The sequence below is a fragment of the Elephantulus edwardii genome, unplaced genomic scaffold (assembly GCF_000299155.1).
Source record: "Elephantulus edwardii isolate Elephantulus edwardi_28Jun2011 unplaced genomic scaffold, EleEdw1.0 scaffold00099, whole genome shotgun sequence".
Classification (NCBI taxonomy): Eukaryota; Metazoa; Chordata; class Mammalia; order Macroscelidea; family Macroscelididae; genus Elephantulus; species Elephantulus edwardii.
In genome coordinates this window covers 4,677,908-4,697,476 of record NW_006399849.1, presented here as the reverse complement: position 1 = coordinate 4,697,476, position 19,569 = coordinate 4,677,908, and the positions used below count along the sequence as shown (strand labels likewise).

At 37.7% G+C, this 19,569-nt stretch overlaps 1 protein-coding gene across 1 annotated transcript in view; it reads right to left on the bottom strand.

Annotated features, from left to right (window-relative positions):
- Positions 1-1,388: 1,388 nt before the first annotated feature.
- Positions 1,389-19,569, bottom strand: part of ELOVL7 (ELOVL fatty acid elongase 7) — a 41,650-nt gene continuing 23,469 nt past the window's right edge. Inside the window, exons 2-7 of the mRNA XM_006891512.1 lie at positions 18,647-18,837; positions 14,357-14,437; positions 14,080-14,136; positions 11,729-11,834; positions 5,340-5,476; positions 1,389-1,667 (exon numbers count right to left, since the gene is read on the bottom strand). Coding sequence (XP_006891574.1) covers positions 1,458-1,667; positions 5,340-5,476; positions 11,729-11,834; positions 14,080-14,136; positions 14,357-14,437; positions 18,647-18,837 — 782 coding nt within the window. The 3' untranslated portion in view covers positions 1,389-1,457. The remainder of the gene's footprint in view (positions 1,668-5,339; positions 5,477-11,728; positions 11,835-14,079; positions 14,137-14,356; positions 14,438-18,646; positions 18,838-19,569) is intronic.

The window sequence follows — 19,569 nt, the reverse complement described above, 5'->3', positions numbered from 1 at the left end:
AGCTTTGAGGAGATATTATTGGTTTACTGTTTGAAGTCTAATTTAGGGCAGTAATCACAGGGGTTCATCCAGTGTCCACAGCTCCTGAAAAATCTAGATTCTACAAGAATTTGAAAGTTCTGTTCTGCATTTCACCCCTTTTGAGTAGTATTCTTCTGTGGAATATTTGCTCAAAATACTGAAGAACATTTAGGCACCAGCTGGTTCTTTCAGTCTCAGGGCACAGGAGCCAATTGTTGATGAAGGCAATTAGCCATACATTCATTTCCTTCTCCTATTTCTCTTTCTTCCATTCTTACTCCATATGAATACAGACCAGTTGTTATGCTTTGGATGGCTGGTATGCTTTGAAGATCCCAGGAACTATTCAATCAAGTAAAAGGTAAAATAAAAGCACTACACATGTGATTAGGCCAATAAAGAGAAAAATGGAGTTTTTGAATGTAGCGATTTCAAAGAAACACCTATTTACATGTATAGTGCATTTTCTATGCTTTTCATAAGCAAGTGCTTGTTACTGAGGTTTCTGGTATTTGAGAGCCCAGGGCTCCTCCCAGATAACTGATCTATGGAGCCAAGAACCTAGCCAAAAGATTTTCAGCTGATTTTAAATGTAATCTAAAGATTTTGTTTAATACATTTTGTTACAGTGGAAGGAGAATGTGAAACAGTACTCTTCAAAGAGGTCCAGCATAGATGAAAAATATCATTTGATATTCTGAGCACTGAGAAGAGATTCAGCACAGCAGAAGTTTCTTTCTTCTTCAATATCTGAAAATATCTAACTGTGGGCTCTGATTTTGTTCATGATATTCAGAGACACTATATTTACTTCTCTGTTGTTAAATTCTTATTCTAAAGCATTAACACAGATGGATATTATTTTCATTTTTTGGTAAGCTGCCATTTTGTATAATAACCAGTGATAATTTTAAATGGACCACTTGAAAGACTGCCGCCAGATTCACTAGGAATATTTCCTAAATTTTTTGTTGTAAAAACAATTTCAAAACAAGCCTTGTGTTCAGCACATAGTGTACTTGACAAAAAAGTATTTTATTATTCTGAAAACAAGGTGATCTGTACTGATTGATTAATACTTTGCCAGGACTGGTTTTTTGTTTTGTTTTGTTTTGCCAGGACTGTTTTGTAATTAATTCTATAGATATCTGCAAAGAGGTGAGTCTGTTAATAATAAAGTAGTCTAGTTTCAGAGGGACAAACTGGTGATTGGTTGTTATCATGTCATTTTCTCATATTGTCACCATTTAAAGGGTTCTTGTATTGGTTAAATACTTAAATATTCACGTTAGTAGTTCATTGCAGGCACCTTCAAAATCACAAATGGTTTTAGACCACCCAATATATATGTATATATATATATTTAGATGTGTTGATTGTCAAGAAAGAATAACTCTCAGTGTCAACCACAGAGTCATAGATGGTGTGCTTTGAGTTCAGTGATCTTTGCTTTTGCAGATTCCATTTTTCACAGTTTTAGGTAGTCTTTGACCTTTGGTGTAAGCACGGTACCAGAAGTGGAGAAAAAGCAGCAAAAAGATGAATCCATAGCTCATAATGATATACACAAAGACTGGAAACTGGTACTTGCAATCCTCCATGAAAAAGAACTGGCCTATGTGGATGGTGACGATAACAAACTGGACCTAAAAGATGAAAGATATATGAATCATTAATTGTTAACTTGATGTACCCTGTTCATTTACATTTACAATCATGCACCCTCCACCCATATCAAGGCTATTGGTTCATTAAGTAATAAATCTAGCCTCCCTGGAGCAATAGAGGGTGGTTTAATGTCTAAATCCACACAGGAGTTTGGAAACATTGCTTAGTCCTGCTAATATGAATGAATCTGGGGAGCGCTATTTAAATTATCCCTGTGGTTGCACAGAGGCTCTGTGGTGGTAGTCCTTAGGGACTTGCCTTGCTAACCCCAAGGTGGTATCTTTCTTGGTGGTTGTGATCTACCTGCAGCAATGCAGAAGAAAGATGAGCAACCTCCCCTCCTGTGCCGCTTACAGCCTGGGAAACCGGACAGAGATTCAGCTATCAGTTGCTACCTACTCAACAGCAATGAGTGAATTCTGAGGAGGTGAGCAGGACAGAGGACGGCCTGGGAAAACAGCACTGATGGGAAATTCTGAAACTTCTCCCTTGTCCAAACAGCTGAAACCTATCTCACAATATCGGCTAAAAATTCAGGCTTGTTAATCTTTTACTCAATGCATTATGGTACTACACAAACGTTACAATGGAATCTTTGCTTTCAGTGATGAAGATCGGTCCGTGAAGAACTTAATGTTTGGATTTATCCCTCCCAATTTCTTCTCTTCCTACACTCAGCACAGTAAGATCACAGTCTGCACTAACCCACGAAGGGTCTCAAATATGAAATTATGCATTTGAACTTGCAGAATAATCTCTCCCAGCTGGTGATGACAACTGACGCTCATTAGACATTGTAGTGGCCCCCCTTCAAGCGGCACCAAGGGCACATGACACAGCAGTCATACCTTTGCGATGCCTTGGTGAGGCGCAGCCCTTTCACAACTTAGACGGCCAAGAGAGAAGGTTTCCTGTGCCAATCTCTGACCTGAGCCCTTGACGCTGACGAAACGTAGATCAGACCATTGCTTTACAGCTTATTATTTCAGGATAGTTTTGACGTCAAATAATATATCCTACTGATAGACTAGGCATTTACATTTTGGGAAAATAATTTCCCCCCAATTACTTGGGAAAATAATTTTTGGACATTCTAACTGCAGTCCCTCTGGCCAAAGCATTTCTACATCCTCACACCTGCCACCTGTCCTCCACTCTCATAAATAAACATATGCCCTCTTTGCTGACTGCAGAAGAGACTCTGGAAAGGGTGAGAGCGTACTGGTGACCTTTCTAGGAAGGCTCGGGATTCTGTGTGGAAGGGCTTTGTCCGCAGTTTGAAAAGGGACACTTTCTAGGCTTTTGTTCAGAGCTTTCTGGATATCTCTTTTCTCCCCATTAAAAGGCAGCATGGGCTGTGTAGAAAATTTGGAGAAGTAAAAAATCTCTGAGAGAGTTAACAATTTCCCATAATCTACCCAGTGTTAACTACATAAAATTGTGAAATAGTCCTTTTCATTACCATTTTAATATTACCATCAATGTTCTTTGCCATATCTCAATGCATCATTTTTTAAAAAAAATTTATTAACGGTTCAAAGCCTTTTGCAAATCTTTTTCTCAATGCATTTGTATGACACTCTTGTGTAACTGGTAGTCTCCCTGGGTAGTGGAAATGATAAATGCACTTGACTGGTAAGTAAAAGTTGGTACCCCTATCCAGAGATACTTAGAAAGATAGGCCTTGCAACCTACTTTTGACAAATCTACCAGCAAAACCCCCAGGGACCACAACTCTACCCTGAAATGTATAAATAAGGTCAACATGATTCAGAATCAACAGTAACTGGGTTGGTTTTTGTTTTGTGTGTGTGTGTGTGTGTGAGCTACAATTATTCTTCTCATTTTGAAGATGAAAATAGAAAGGCTAAGTAACAATCTCAATATTCTAGACTGCTGTTTTTATTAGATGCCGTGGACTACGTCTCATAGCAACTCTGCAAACAATGGACCTTAACCTTGCATGTATACATGGTATGTCTGTGTATAATTAACACATTTGACATAATAAAAAACTATTATCTAGCCATGTCTATACATAAGTATTTTAGATATTATGACATTTCACAGCATTTAAAAGTATGTTAACTGAAAAAAGCCCAATATAAAACTACATATGCAATTTAGTACAAATGATAAAGTGTATAGACATATATAGACTTAATATAGGGGAAAAAACAAAACAGAAATTTCAGTGTTGATTTGTTCTGGGTGGTAAAACTAATATTCTCATTTCTTAACTAGATTTTCACATTTCTCTGCAATGAGTTTATATCACTTTATAGTCAGAAAAAAATCTTTTCAAAGAATTCGAATTTGAATAATTTTCAGTTTTAAAATACTCACACATAAAAATGAACATAAATGATTTGACCATTTTCTTACTGCTAGTCATTTAGGTTGTTGACTATTTTTGATACAAGGAACAACTCTATAAGGACAGATTGGTCTTGATTTAGACTAAATCTAGATTTACAGACTAAAATTATTATTTCTCTTCTGAGAGAACACATTATGTGAATGCACTATATTGCTTCTAGCAAGATATAAAATTCAAATAAAAACTGAACACTGGTAGGATATCTATACCAAAACTCAGACTTTCTGGTATTATCAACAGAAAATGACATTAATTTATTATAGACTAAAACCTGGCAGAATTCATTATCTCACAAACCCACAGTTAATTTTCAAGGGAAAAAAAGTCATTTAGCATTAATATTCATTATTACTGTTATGTATCATCCAGTCTGGAGAGAGGAAGAAAGGCACCCAAGCGTCGAGGACTCTCCTTCATAGGGTCGCTGTGAGTCGCCTGCGACTCGACATCACTTAACAACAACAACAACAATCATCCAGTAGGAACTGAATCATAGATAACCCTCCACTGGGTTTTCAGAAGCAGTAAGTCAAACAGGAGGAGACTGCCCATCTTTCTTCCACAGATAGCAAATTCAAACCATGTGCTTTGGGGATGGTAGCATAACTCCTTACCACTAAGCCAACAGAGCAAAATAGGAATTTTTATGTCTAAATGGAGAGACCATTCTTTTGAACATTGTGTATTTGGAGACAGTTCTAAAATTTATGTAACACATACATGGTGGTCTCAGTACAACCTTGATCTTCACAACCCTTTTTCCCAGCTGCAGAAAAGGATAGACTCCTAGACATTAGGACTAGACATTAGCACATGTTGTTGTTGTTAGTACCATCACATTGAGTATGACTCACAGCAAACTTGTGAACAATGGATCTGAATCCTATGCACAGAAGCCTCAACATTCATTTAGGTTACAATTCAACAAGGTCATTTAGAACTTGAGTGTGGAAGCTCTGACATCTAATGGAATGTTATTGAGGTGCTCATAATTTAGAGATTATATTGATCATCGTCTAAAGATATTCATTCTGGTTTTATCGTCTGAACATCATTATTCAAATATGCTTCATTATGTTCAATAAGTATCCTGACCATGTTTAAATAATATAGAAAGGGTAATGAAATGGGGCCACACGGGGACCATACCATACACGTTGTATCTTTTATTACTGTTTAATAAATTTTGTTCTTTAGAGTGCTAATTCATTGCAAGAAGAGGTAATTCTATTTTGCTTCAAATCTGGGTTTAGAGAAAATTGTTACTCACCAATTGTAATGATGTCAAATATTTCTTCCACCACAAATACTTCTGGTAGGCTGGTCCCAATGCACACAATCCATAGTAGGTATACATGACCACATGTACAGCTGTGTTTAGAAAAGCATGGAATGTCCCCAAGCCCCCTGGAAAAGAAAAGAATTGTGAAATGAGGCCATTTCTTCCTAGAATAAAACATACTGCTGCCTGCCCTGAGATTTCTTGAATTTTAATGGGGGGAATACATATATAAAATTTCAACTCTGTTAAAAGAGCTATCAAATTAGAAGGAAATGGTTAACACGTTCCTTTAGTAAAACTGGATGCAAATCTTGGAAAATTACATTAGCAAGGTTAATTTATTACGTCTTAACTTTACAAGGGTCTTAAGTTTACTTTAAAAATGAATTGGGTATTCTTTAAAATATACTATGTTGCTTGATAATGTTGTTGTTGCTGATTGCCTTCGAGTCGAGCATGACTCATAGTGACCCTATGAACAAAAGGTCTGAAGCCCCTCTACGACTATCGACATTTATCAAAGTTCACAGAGTTTCTGGAGGCATGTTGTTTGGGAAGTGCATGCAGCTCCTGCTTCAAAACCTGCCATAGTATGTTATTGTTGTTATGTGACATTGAGTTGCCTGCGAGGCATAATGACACTATGTACAGCAGCTCTGAACCCTTTCCTGTCCTGAGCCACTGTAATCAGTTTGTTTTTTTGTCAAGAGTTAAGATACATGAGGTGTAGAGGTTGATGATTTTTTTATGTATGTGCATGTAAACTACAAGGAAGACTCTAAACTAGACAGCCTGACACAACAGGATTAAGCCCAGCAAAGCCTGTGAGGATGGCAGAGGGGCTTCACTCAGTTGTCACAGATGAGTTGGCACCAACTCTATCACACCCAACAACAACAACATGCAACCAACAAGATCAAGACATGAAACAGTCCCAACACCACATAAGTCCCCTCACACTCCTTCCAAGAACAGACTCCTTCTAAGGAATTTTTGTTCTGATTTCCATTATATATTATTTGTTGTTCCTTTAATGAACATATAAATAGAATTATACATTAGGCTCTCTTGTGCCTGTCTTCTCCCAGGCAATATAAAGCCTTTGAGATTTGGTCGTCCTAGTATATGTAAGGTGGTCGTTTGTTCTTCTTAATAGGTGTAGTATTATACTACATGAATGGGCTACAATTTATCTCTTGCTGAAAGATATTTGGTCCTTATGGCTAACATTGCTAAGAATATTTTTGTATGTGTCTCTTTTCTGAAATCAAACTCAGTTTTTCACTTCTTTACACTGTGCTTTATAAACTTGCCCCTCCTGACCAGAGTAAATAAAAATTTAGCTAGCTCTTTAATGACCATAAATGTCAAGTAGGAAGAAAGTGCATTAATTAAGTTTATTAGCAAGTTCCCAGATTTTATTATTTACATCTGAATTAGTCTTCTTTTCTAAAAGGAACGTGAATAAATAAATGATAATGGTGTGAAAACACCTTTTCTGGGGTAATTTAAAAATAGAAGTGCTGTCTATTTCTGATAGTTTGGGATTCAAGCTGCTTCAGGGAAGGGATAAGTCAAATACCTCCTCAAGTCCGTTTGTGTCTCACAATTCTGTAGACACAGCTAATCTATTTTACTCCTGACAGGGAACTATCTCACTGAGACTTTCTCACCAATGTTGGATTACCCAGGATGCAAGGTAAAATACGGTTTATTTGTGCTTACTGACTAATCTGCAGTGAACATTGTTTACCACAGATTAGTTAAGTAAGCACAAGTCAAGTCTGTGCTTGCTTTGCTGACCGGGTAATCGACTCTCATCTCTTTCATTATTTAGTGGCAGAATACCCACTTTCCATTCAGACATCTTCACCTTTTAAGTGGCCTTAATTAGGGTCCTGTTGTTGTTGTTAGGTGCCATCGAGTTGTGTATGAGTGACTCATAGTGACCCTATGAACAAAAAAGGTCTGAACCCTGCTCTATCCTGCACCATCCTCACTCTTCCTGATACACAAGAGCGGGCTACAGCAGTCACCGTGTCAATCTACCTGGTCGAAGGTCTTCCTCTCCTTTGCTGACCCTGACCCTCCACCCTTCCCAGCATCTTATGGACAGAAATGTAGCAAAGCACTTGTATGAGCATTTTGTCAGGATTATGGAGCAAAATGCACCATCACATAAAATTAACCCAGTTGTTTTCTCTAGTTAAGATTTTTTCTGATAAATTCTTTTAGTAAAAATATCTACAGAATAATCCTAATGTCAGTAGCAATGCCATTTACCTTTTAAAAGGCTTTCAAATAAACTATTTGTGTAAACTTGCTCTCTTCTTTATAACAGCTAAGAAAAGCACACATCTCTCAATGAATTATAATTAGGGCCATCATATTTTGTTCTTTTAATGGAGATTTGAGCGGGGGGTGTGCTGGTGTGAAGATATCACCTTCATAATTACAATTCATTTCTCTTGATGTGAGCATAGGCATAAAAAACCCAGAAATATTTTTGGACATTCAAAAGAAAAGCTGTATTGTTAATAACCCAAAAAAGGAGTGCCACAGGCAAACAGGAAGATAAACACCAAATAGGGATCAGTTGTGTTCAAGTTTTAAAAATAACCCTATAAAATGAGCAGTTTCTTTCTAGGACTGGAAGTCAAGGCCAAACCACATTTCTGGAAATATCTCTGAAGCTTTTATTGTATTTGCCACTGAACAGACAGGAGACATGCTGTACAAAGTGCATGACTCTCATCGATAAAATGGAACGAAAATGGTAACTCACAGAATGTATACTTGGAAAGAGCTAAAGAACCATTATCTTTTCTATCTAAATTTTGTAAAGTAGAATATTTTTGTTATATGGGATGTCAGAGAATGTAAATCCCTTGAGAGGAGATTGTTCATCTCTTCCCCACAGAGGTGCTGCTGGATTAGAACTGCCCGTCCTTGTATTAGCTGTGCAACTCCTTACCCACTAAGGCCACCAGTAGGGAGCTCTGGTGGGTTAGTGGTGAGGAATTGTGCTGCCAACTCAAAGGTGTGTGGTTCAAATCTACCAGCTGCTCTGCAGGAGAGAAAGATGGACAGTTTTTTCCTGTGTGATTTACTGCCTCTGAAAACCCACTAGAGGGTCTGCTATGGGTCAGTCCTGACTTGACAACACACAACAATGACAACAAAGTGGAATGAAGATCCAGGTGTGGACAAAGGAAAGGGAGTCCACTATAAAGTACTTTAGGTTCATAAATATGGTAAGATTTAAAACTGAGGTTTAGCATTAAGTTTAAATTTTCATTACTGAAAGCCATTATTTGGTTTTGAAATGGAAGGTGGTTTATGATGAACTCACAGACAGAAAGTAAGGGAAAGAGAGTTCAGCTACCTGTTCTTTAAATAAAATTTATTTTCCCAATGTATGTGTTCATTTTAGACAAACTGGAAAACTCAAATGGCTAAAGAAGAGGAGGAAAATCACTGTGTCAGTGATCTCCAAATCATTTCTGCTTGAACACCAATTCTGTTCTATTTTTATTTCTTTTTTCAGTGTTTAGATACAGTATTCAGGTCTCATGGAAGAAACTTGAATAAATAAATTATAAGGGTGTGACCACACCTCTTCCAAAGTACTTTAAAAATAGACTCATCATCTACTTCTGATCATTTAAGTGTTGAGCAGCAGGAATGCATAACAGAGACAATAATAAGCCAAAACCTCCCATCATTTCCACGTCACAATTTTGTATGCATGAAATCTCTTAACTATTATAGTGACTCTTTCTATATTATCCAATTTTTTACCAACACATAGAAGATGTGAATAAATAGCTTCCACAGAAAGAACTGAAAGGGACGGTCTATATGTTTGAGGGGGAAAAAAAACAACCCCAAAGCACTTCGGAATGAAATAAGAAAGCCCTCCCAACTTGTGAAATGGACACACATTAGACTCTTATTACAATAAGAAATCAGTATTTACATAATCAGCTACATTTAACTTCAGAAAATTCCTCAGCAGACTAGTAATTACTTTGAGCCAAGTTATGCACTGAAAAACCTGATGCTCACATGGGAGGGATAGGCCTTTTTTGCCCACTTTCCCAGCCCTTATGACACTTTTGTTTTCCTACAGTTTAAGAGCAATTATTATTTTTTATTTTGTGGACTATCGAATCAGAACTGACCCACAGCTGACTCTCGAGCGGGTTTTCAGAGGCAGTAAATTGCTCAGGGGGACTGCCCATCCTTCTGCAGAGCAGTTGGTATTTGAACTGCATGCCTTCGGGACTGCAGCCCAGCTTCTTACCACTAGGCCACAAGAGGTCCCTTGTGCCACTGCCTCATCCTTGTCTTCTCACGCTCTGATAATGCCGATTTCCCCCACACTAGGACATTTGTTAGGTATCATCGAGTCAGAAGCAACTCATAGCTAACCCTCCGGCGGGTTTCAGATCACACAGGACGGGACTGCCCCTCCTGCTCTGGGGAGCTGCTGGTGGATTTGAACCATGTGCCTCTGTACAAAACTCAAATACAAGTTCTTTCTACATAATTTCTTATCTTTTAGTCTAGGAGAGTTAGACAGTCTAGTAAATTCTAGTATTTTAGCAATGCTAAAATATACAACACATCACCTAGTATGGATGATACAACAACTTTATAAATTTAAGAAACTTGCATAAACAACCCTCCCAACCAACATTTGAAAATAAGGTAATAAATAATATGTCATTTACAAGAGCACAGAGTTAAAACCTTATCAAAAAGTAAAATTGTGTAAATGCCATTTTCCTAATATTAGCTATTAAGAAGCATAACACTAAACAAATAAAAGAGCTCATTTGGCTAAGTTTGTAATGTAAATTATATTTTACTTTTTAAAAATACCAACATATCCTTTACTACGATAAGATGCTTTGGGAAGCTGGAACAACTTGCAATCTGACACATCTTTAAAGAGTTGGTAGGGGTCAGGGTAAGTGACAGTGACTAGTATTTGAAAACAAACAAGACTTGGTAAAAAGACAAACATTATCTACCTACAGCCCTCTAAGTGAAAGTAGGTACCATTTTGTCTGTTTATTACTAATTAATTACACTTTTAAAGATTAAAGACATTTTCACTTAGAACTTTCAATGAGAAAATAATAAAAATCAAAACAAAACAAGAAAATTTGTCAAAAAGTATGCCCCAAATCACAGGTATCCAAAGAGTTATGGGGAAATCTAGTTGAGGGTCCTACATTCACAGTTCATGTTATAATAATCTGTCAGAAGTTATTATAGTGCTCAGGTAAACCACTGATTTTTTTAGACTTGTTTGAGATCAATATTTATAGTAGCAAATGTAAACACATAGTGAGTGATTCAACCTTTCAGATTAATTCCAGTGGAAATGAATTCCAGGAAACCCCACCTCAAGCACATGCCTGAAGCCAAAATGAAACTCTTCCACTAGGGAGAATTTTGCCCAGGCTTTTCCTTGCAATTCTCTTTTTCTTTTTAATATTTTTTTTTACTGTTTTGGAAAATAGATGCAGGAGAATATGTGCCAACTCAACAACATCACAGGTACAATGAGCGGCACTGATTACATTCCTTGAGTTGTGCAACCATTCTCATGCCCTTTTCCAAACTGTTCCTCCTCCATTAGCATAAATATCCTGTCCCTCATGTTTCTGAGTTGCTGATAACATGATCTTAGATAGACAGTTTTTTAAAGGATGCTCAGGAAGGTATTCTCAACTAATTAGGCTAACCTGCTTTTTTAAAAAGAGAAAACGTAGAGGCTATTTTGGTTTAAGCTTTAAAGATTATCTCAGGGAAATAGCTTCAGATTTCATCCAGTTTCAGTGGCTTCGGAAAATCTGCATTCTCTGAGAATTTTAAATTCTGTTCCACATTCCCCCCAACCTTTTTTGATCAGTATTCTTTTGTAGAATGTTTGATCAAAACATTGAGTAATGCTAGCAAAGCACCATTCCATATTTTGGGTCTCCGGACAAGGGAGCCAATTAGCCAGTCACACATTGCATTTCCTCCCACTCTCCCTGACTCTTCCTCTGCTGCTCCAGATGAGTTTCTTTTAAGTCATATTTAAGGCTGTATTTTTTATTCATACCATGGAATTGATTCTGATTCTTGAAAACTCATTGTGAGTAGAGCAGAATGGCACTTATGGAGTCGAACTCATAATCTTTCCTTCAGAAGCAGATTGGCAAGCCTGTCTTTTGAGGTATTGCTTGGATGGGTTCAAACTGCCAAGCTTTCAATTAGTAGTTGAGATGGTTAGCCTTTCGCATCACCCAGGGACGCCATTTATCAAAGACAGAAATGTTATTGCTTGTAACATATGATCCCAATTCTCCCTTGGCTACCTGCAGCAAATTTGACTCCAAACCACCAGGTCCATGGCATGATGGTGTGATGGAAGACATGCAGGAAAGTAACTTGGCTATTTTTCTTACGCAGAACAAAAAAGATCTGAAATAATTTAAAGAAAATCAAGTTCATATAAAAATCATGCAATAACTTATCTACTATGACAAAAATATTGGTAAAGTGAAAACTATTTCACACTGTGATTTGGTTTGAAAGGGTGTCTCTATGGGCTGTGCTCAGAAACTGCTGATTCTCCAAAGGACAGTTCAAAAGTTCATTAGTATGGAGGAAAGTGGGCATGACAGGAGAACCAGTAAGTGAAAGAAAATTTTATGCAGCTTTAAGAATCAAGCATATAACAAAGCATATGGCCAAAAATAGGGAAAGAAATGCTGCTGAGATAAGCATGCGTGTTTCTCTCCAGGTTTTGAAGTATATAGGAAAGCAGAAGAATCTTCTATCTTAGAACTGAAATTATTCTGCATTGCTCTCTATAACCTCCTTCCAATCAGATAAGGGTGGAAACAAATGGAAAGATTTGCAACAAAACAGAAGTGAGCAAATTATTAAAGAAAGGTAAATGGAGGAAAACATGAAGAGTTAATTTCAGAGAGAGAATGGGAATGCACAGTTGCCTAAACAAGGAATAGAATAGGAAGATTTTTGGGGGAGGAAAATTTGTACATGTACACACACACACACACACACACACACACACACACTCTCTCTCTCATACATATTTCAGAGGCTATCAACTGCACAGGAGGGGACTGCTCAATTTTCTCCTGCCTGTGTCTCTGTCTTTCTAAATCTCTAATAAATAAGTCTAATATAAAAGCAAAATTCAGAAAATCAATTAGACAGATTTTGAAATGCATGGCTAACCCCAGAATAACACAAATAAATACACTGACAGGAGTATATGAGAAAAACCAATTAGAAGAGGACTTAGGAAGCAGCAAGAGTTTTCTTATGAAAATTAGAAATGAGAACATGCAAAACCAAAACAATGAAGCCACAGTTCATTTGCTTATGCACATGGAAAGGCAGCATGGTGCAACATAAAAAGCCATAAACTAGTGATCCAGGGTCCAAGTAGTAGTATTTCTCTGGATAAAGGTAATCTTTCTTCATTTCCTATTCAAACTGAGGCTCTAGGTTGATAATTCTCCACCATGCTATGTATTATAACCCCTGAGAAGCTTTTTAAAAAAAGAATCCTACGCAGACTCTGTGCCAGATCACCAGGCATTTCTGGGAGTGAAGCATAGTTTATTTTCTTTTTGTTTTTCTCTTTAAAGAATGTAATTCTTCCACACCATGAAGGCTAATACCCAATGCCCACTAAACTATAGCAAAGATTCTTTACAGGTGATCCCCAGACCAGCAAAATCTGCATCCCCTGACAATCTGCTAAAAATGCAAATTCTTGAGGCCCATCCAATACCTACTAGATCAAGGACTTCAAGAATCTGTTACAAAGCCATCTAGGTGATGCTGATGCATATTAATCTGAGGACCACTGAACTTGGTGTTTACTAAAGTCCCATCTAAAATTATGTGAGAAGTTCAACCCTAAAGGGGAAATGCCAAGTTTGCTACATTGAGTGTTCATATTAGGAAGAGAGGAGCCCATTTGTCAGCCTCAGAGCAGAATAGGCTCGAGATCTGCATGTCAATGGGATGCAACAAGGGTCCTCCTTCTCTAAACCACCCTGAAAACACAGGTGTAGCGCTTTTTCCTCTTACTGGAAACCCTAAACCAGAGCCCAGTCATGCAAGCTCAGGTTTGATCCAACAGGATCTTAACCATGAAGAGAGTAGGCCCAGTAATAATTGACATCAGAAAGATAACTAGGGATGGTTTGTGTGCAATCAAAATTACTTACACCCCAGGGTTAATTTAACATCCTAATATATGTTTACATATTTTGAAATATTTATATCCTTAAAGGAGTAGGATAAAATACAGTACTTTGTCGTAGGATAAAATACAGTGCTTTGTCGTAGGATAAAATACAGTGCTTTGTCTAAAGAACCAAAGGTTAAATGTTCTCAGCTCTTTGCTTCCTGAACGTTTCACCATGTGATTTCTCTCTCTCCACATAAAGGCAGTTTTGTTATATGTGCAACAGTTAACATGATTATCTTAATTATGTGGTAGATATGTGAGGGTTTTTTTCTTTCTTTTAGTCAGAGAAACATAAGCTGATCCTATCTAGTTTCTAAAACGTCTGATACTAAAAGATAATAATTATAAGAAGAGATAAAGTTATTAGAACTCTAGAAGCTTATTGCCTTCACTGAAGTATCAAACATTAACCAAATGTGGTGATGACATACTCACAGTATCTAACAGCTCAATAAATTTGGAGAAGTAATAAAGCCAGCAGGTGCGTGCCATCTGCAGAAACACACATAAATAGGAATTTATTTTTAAGTCCGAGAAATTTTAAAAGCACCCATTTTCCTATTACAGAAACCTACCCACCTGACTTCCTTTGGTTCTTATTTATATTTCATTTTATTTTACAATACATATGATCTGACTCAGGAGTCACTAAGTCATTCTTAGTGCATGCCTAGGTTGCAAATAAAAGCCCAGATTTTTAGTTACAACTTACACGCAAAGCTTCAGGTGACTGTGAATAATCAACAATTTCACATCGAAATGAGTAACCTGTGCCCCATCCAGACATCACAAACTGCAAGAGAGCACATGCATGTTAAAGAAGGAAGCACTTGTTCAACGGCTACAAGAAAAGTGGTTTTGATCCTATCAGTTCTTGAGGCTCTTGACTGAGTCAGTATTCTCTGCAGAGAGAGAGACTTGTGAACACAAATACAAATTACAAACAAACTTGATGTCACAGCAATGAGAACTTCCAAAACCACAAACTTGTATTATGTATAGAAACTGACTGAAATGCCTATTTCATGGGATGACAATCTTAGTTCCATAAAGAACAAAACATAGTGTTTTTTTACACAGCAAATACTGAGAGTTGATTTCTCTCATGCTGATATGCTTGGGAGTGTGTGCACACTGATATATATGTGTGCACACTGATATATATGTGTGCGTGTGTGTCTGTGCACACACTCTAATGGGAATAAGAAGGTCAAAATACAGCCTCTTCTGATGATTTCTAATCTTCTCAATTAGCGAACAGACAAACCAAAATTCCTCAATGTACAGGTAAGTTTTTCCTGACTTTGCTACTAGTTAGGATGCAAAGAGGTAGCCCGTGTGGCTGTACTACTCTGGTGTCATCATTTAAAATAAAATGTGACCAGTATAAAAGCCTCAGATCCTGGGTGAGCTTTGGATTCACATGACCTGTCAGAGAGGAAAACATTCTTGCTCAGAAGGCAGCTGTTGGAGAGTGCAATGTGGCGGGCCTTACCCTCAACACTCCCACAGAGTGACCTTAGACTAGTGTGAGAAGAAAAAGCCTATTGTTGATGAGGCTGAATTCTAATTCAAAGATGATACTGACATTCTTGCAAGTCTGATGGTGGGAAGAGCGTTTAAAACACTATCTGAAAATGGAAAGTCGAGGGCTCTAATCTTAAATCAACACATGTATTAAACAAGTACGTTAAGTCAGGGTGCTAAGACGGTTTGTTCCCATCTAAAATTCTATTCTCTTGACTTTCCTGCAAAGTCGTCTTTTGGGATTTAATGGTTCTAGGATGTCTATCACTGAAGCACATTTTATCTTTTCAACTACACTGAAGCTAATATAACTTCTGGGAGATCTCGTGGCCTAGTGGCAAGAATCTATGCTGCAATCCCATAGGCACGTGGTTCAATTCCCCCAAATGCTCTGCAGGAGAAGGAAGAGCAATCTCTTCCCACACAATAACTGTCTTGGAAATCCGCTGGAGCTATGGGTCATTTCTGACTTCACGATACACAGCAACAATATAACTTTATTTTAAATTAACGTCTAAAAGTTATGAAGTAGGAGCAGAAGGATTTTTTTTTTTAGAAGGATATTTTTAATAGGGAAGAGAGAAGAGCAAATATTTAAAGTATATAAAAAGACTGCCCTTTTCTGATCCTAGGAGGTCTGGTAGTGTAATGGTTAAAGAGTATGACTGCTAAATGGTTAGCAGTTCAAACCCACCAGTTAGTCCACGGGAGAAAAAATGAGACACTCTGTATCCATAAGGATTTATGGACGTGAAAATCTTCTATCTTAATAGAGTCAATACTAGCTGAAATCAACTTGATGGCACTGGATCTGGTTTGACTGATTTCACTGACATTACCTCCTAGCTTGGTCCTTTAGCTTTGTCCTACACTGCTATTATATATGTTATGGAACCTTGAAAAGAAAGAATAATTCAAGAAGTATGTTTCTTGTATAAGAAAAATATTTTATAAAACAGGTCAGTTTGTTTTCTCAAAGAAACTAGGTTAGGTGGCATAGATATGGCTTAATGCCGTTTTATAAAACTTCATTTGTGGTGTAGTTTTCATATTCTATTGCACTCCGACTTGATTTTTAGTGTTATTTGGCACCTAAATCCAGGAGCTATTAAGTTAAATTGAGTTGTAAGCAAAAGAAAGATTTTCATGAATTTTACCACAAATAAGCACAGACTTGACTACGAAACTCATAGTTATTTTGCCTTCTTTGAGTATCTAAATCAGTCTCTCCTTTTTTATGCTTGACTGGGTGCTTTCACGGTATCACTGTAAAATAAAGCACATATATTCCTTCAGTCTGATGCATGTGTTTTCACTTTGTTGGGTTTTGGCCTAACATTCCCAGGGAAGTGTTTATGCTGTATAGATGACTGGTGCTTCACATAGAAGCCACGTGTGACGATGTGCCTTGAGATGACATGCTGTGTGCCTGGGAAACGTCTTTGTTTCTACAAACTGAGACTTAACTGCTTTTCTGATATTTAGTCTATGAACTTTCCAAAAGTCTGTTAAGCATTCTATATTGGCCTAGTAGTAAAAAGAGGAAGAATTTCTTTTTGGCAGGTAAGAAACTCTGAAACTACTACTGACTGCATAAGTAACTGAAATATTAGCAGTTAAGCTGGAGGGGAAAAACCCAAAAACCTCATTCTGTGGAGCTAGAAGTGATTCATAGTTGGCCCTCGGCTGGGTTTCTGGAGGCTGTAAATCAATCGCAATCGCCTGGGAGGAGACTGTCCATTAGTGGTTTATGGGAGATAAAAAACTGTCTTAAATTCAAGTATTTCTGCACTTTCTTTTTATTTCTAATTACCCACTGCCTTTGAGTAGATTTTAATTCAGAGTGACCCTCCATCAGTTTATGAGGCTCTACACCTTTATGGGAGCAATCAGCCCATCCTTCTCCCAAGGAGCAGCAGGTGGATTAGAACTTCCAGTCTTTGGGTTAGCAGTACAACATGTTAATACACTATGGTACCATTCACTCATTGCTGTTGAGTTGGTTCCAACTCATAGTCACCCTCCATCAGATTTCCAAAGTCCTAATCATAGGAAGAGGAGACTGCCCAACTTTCTCCCTCAGAGCAGTTAGTGGATTCGAACTGCCAGAGACGAAGCCTTTTGGTTAACAGTGCAACACATCACAGTCACCTGAGTGCCTTTATTATGTAGCTATTAAGTGTAAACCCAAACTAACTAGTTATAATAGATCCCTTCTAAGTCTGAGAAATACAGTTAGGGACATTGCAATCACTGACATTGACACAGAGCCTAAGAATATCTGAACTTAAAGGGTCTGAGAAGCTATCTGAGTCACTCTTGACTCTACAAGATAAAGAACCATAAAGTTTCCGTTTATTCAAAATTGGGTGGATAATTGGTTGCATAACCAGGCCTACCTACTCCCCTGAGCCCTCTGCTCCCAGCTGTGTTCTTAACACTGTACTATTGTATGCTAGATGCTATCTTTGGTCCTTTGCTAGATTCTATCTCTGATTGCACATGAAGAGTCTGTATTTCTCTTCCCTCTCCTCTGACTCTTTCACTTTCAGATGCTCATATTCCAGGAAGGATAGTAAGAGGGAATTAATTTTGGAAATAGAATAAATGGAATGTAGCAAAGTCCAGCTTTCAGCAGGTCTGTGAAATCTAAAGACTAACATTGGTGAAAGGTGGTTCTCTACCATGTGGATTAGCAGTAGGACAAAGGTTGAAGAAATTCAGGTGCAGGAGCCGTAATATGAAGAGAGCCCCAATGAGTCCCAGTTTTAAGAATATGCTTTGTTGCAAAGGAATTGAAGGTGAAGATGAAGACACTAGAATTGGAAAAGCAGCTCTGGATTCTAGAGAGGCTGGCAAATGACAGTGGCTGAGGCATATAAATAGCCAAAAAGAAAGAGAATCTACGTCTTCTTTGGGGTCTTGAAACATCTCTGTTATTTTAATGACTGGGACAGACCCATTTATTAACTACTCAGATGAGTCTCAGTTCTCAGTTCAGTACACCTCTATGTCTCACTGGAGCACGCAGAACCCAAAAGTGCATCTCTTGATGACAAAACTCATTACAGAATCAGAATAAGCACTGATACCACACAGACTTTGGATCAAACATCAGACTTCCACTTACCAGCTAATGTCACAATGAGTAGGTTATTTAATTTTTTCAAATATGGAGTTGTCCTAAATTACTACATATTCATTTGTTTAATCATTTATTAAGGCTTATTGCATGTCAGTACCTGGACAAGATGTTTACCTTTCTCAGCAACTGTGAAGTGTAATCTATACTGAAATCTGAAGAATGTATTATCTGGTCTTGGAGTATATAAATACCTTGCAACAACAACAACAATTTCAATATCTAAAGTCCCTTAAATCTCAAAGATTTGCCCTCACAGACAAGAAAACATATGACACATAAACACAAGGACTCAGATGAAATTTTCCCATTAGGAATACTGAAAACACTTGCCTCATAACACAGATACACAGAAAAAAGGACTATGAAAAAATTGTACGTTATCATCGCTCTCTTGAGTTCAAAGGGCTTCCGGTTCTCCATGAACTTGGGTCCCAGAGAAGTGACAAAATAGACATAAAGTCCAAGGATGATGGTTTGTGGAAGAGGCGAGGACATGAGGAGCCAGTCTTCAACTCTTGGATCTACGAGAAAAACAAGATGTAAATATATATTCATTTAATCAAGACATAACTTATGGCAAGTAACTTTTTTTTTTTTTAAGCAAACACCTGTATCCTGGCTTTGAGAGTGCACTACTTGGCAAAAGTATCTCTGGGAAGGGTGAAGGCAAGGGAAAGAACCAAAGATAATCCTGCGATTAGAAATGGTGGTTTTGTTAACAAATCTGAGGCTTCAAACAGCAAATGGTGACATTAATTCAAATAACAGTCAGGTGAAAAAGATCTCCTTGAGAGGACTGTGACTTCCCATCAAAGGATTAGTTAGACCACAGGAATTCTCTAAAGGGACAGAAGAACAGATACCCCAACTTTAACTACATCTTTCTGTCCAGCCTCTTGGGACTATCAATTGACTAAAACAAATCTGAAAGACAAGAGAGCCAGTCCATTGAGACAGTTAATACCGATTAGCTTCCTGGCCCAGCAGAGCATAAAGAATGTGTAGGGCAGAGGACATCCAGCAAAACCCTGTCACTCAACCAACTATAGTGATCATTAACATAATGGAATTTTTCTATCAAGGCTTTTCTCTCTCTCCAAAATATACATTTTTGATTCCTTGTTAACTTTCTCCTTTGTTCAAAAGAACTGACAACTTCTACATATTTCTATGTTGTTGTTATGTGCCGTCGAGTCGCCTGCGACTCATAGCGACCCTATGTACAACAGCCCTAAACTCCGCTCTGCCTGTCC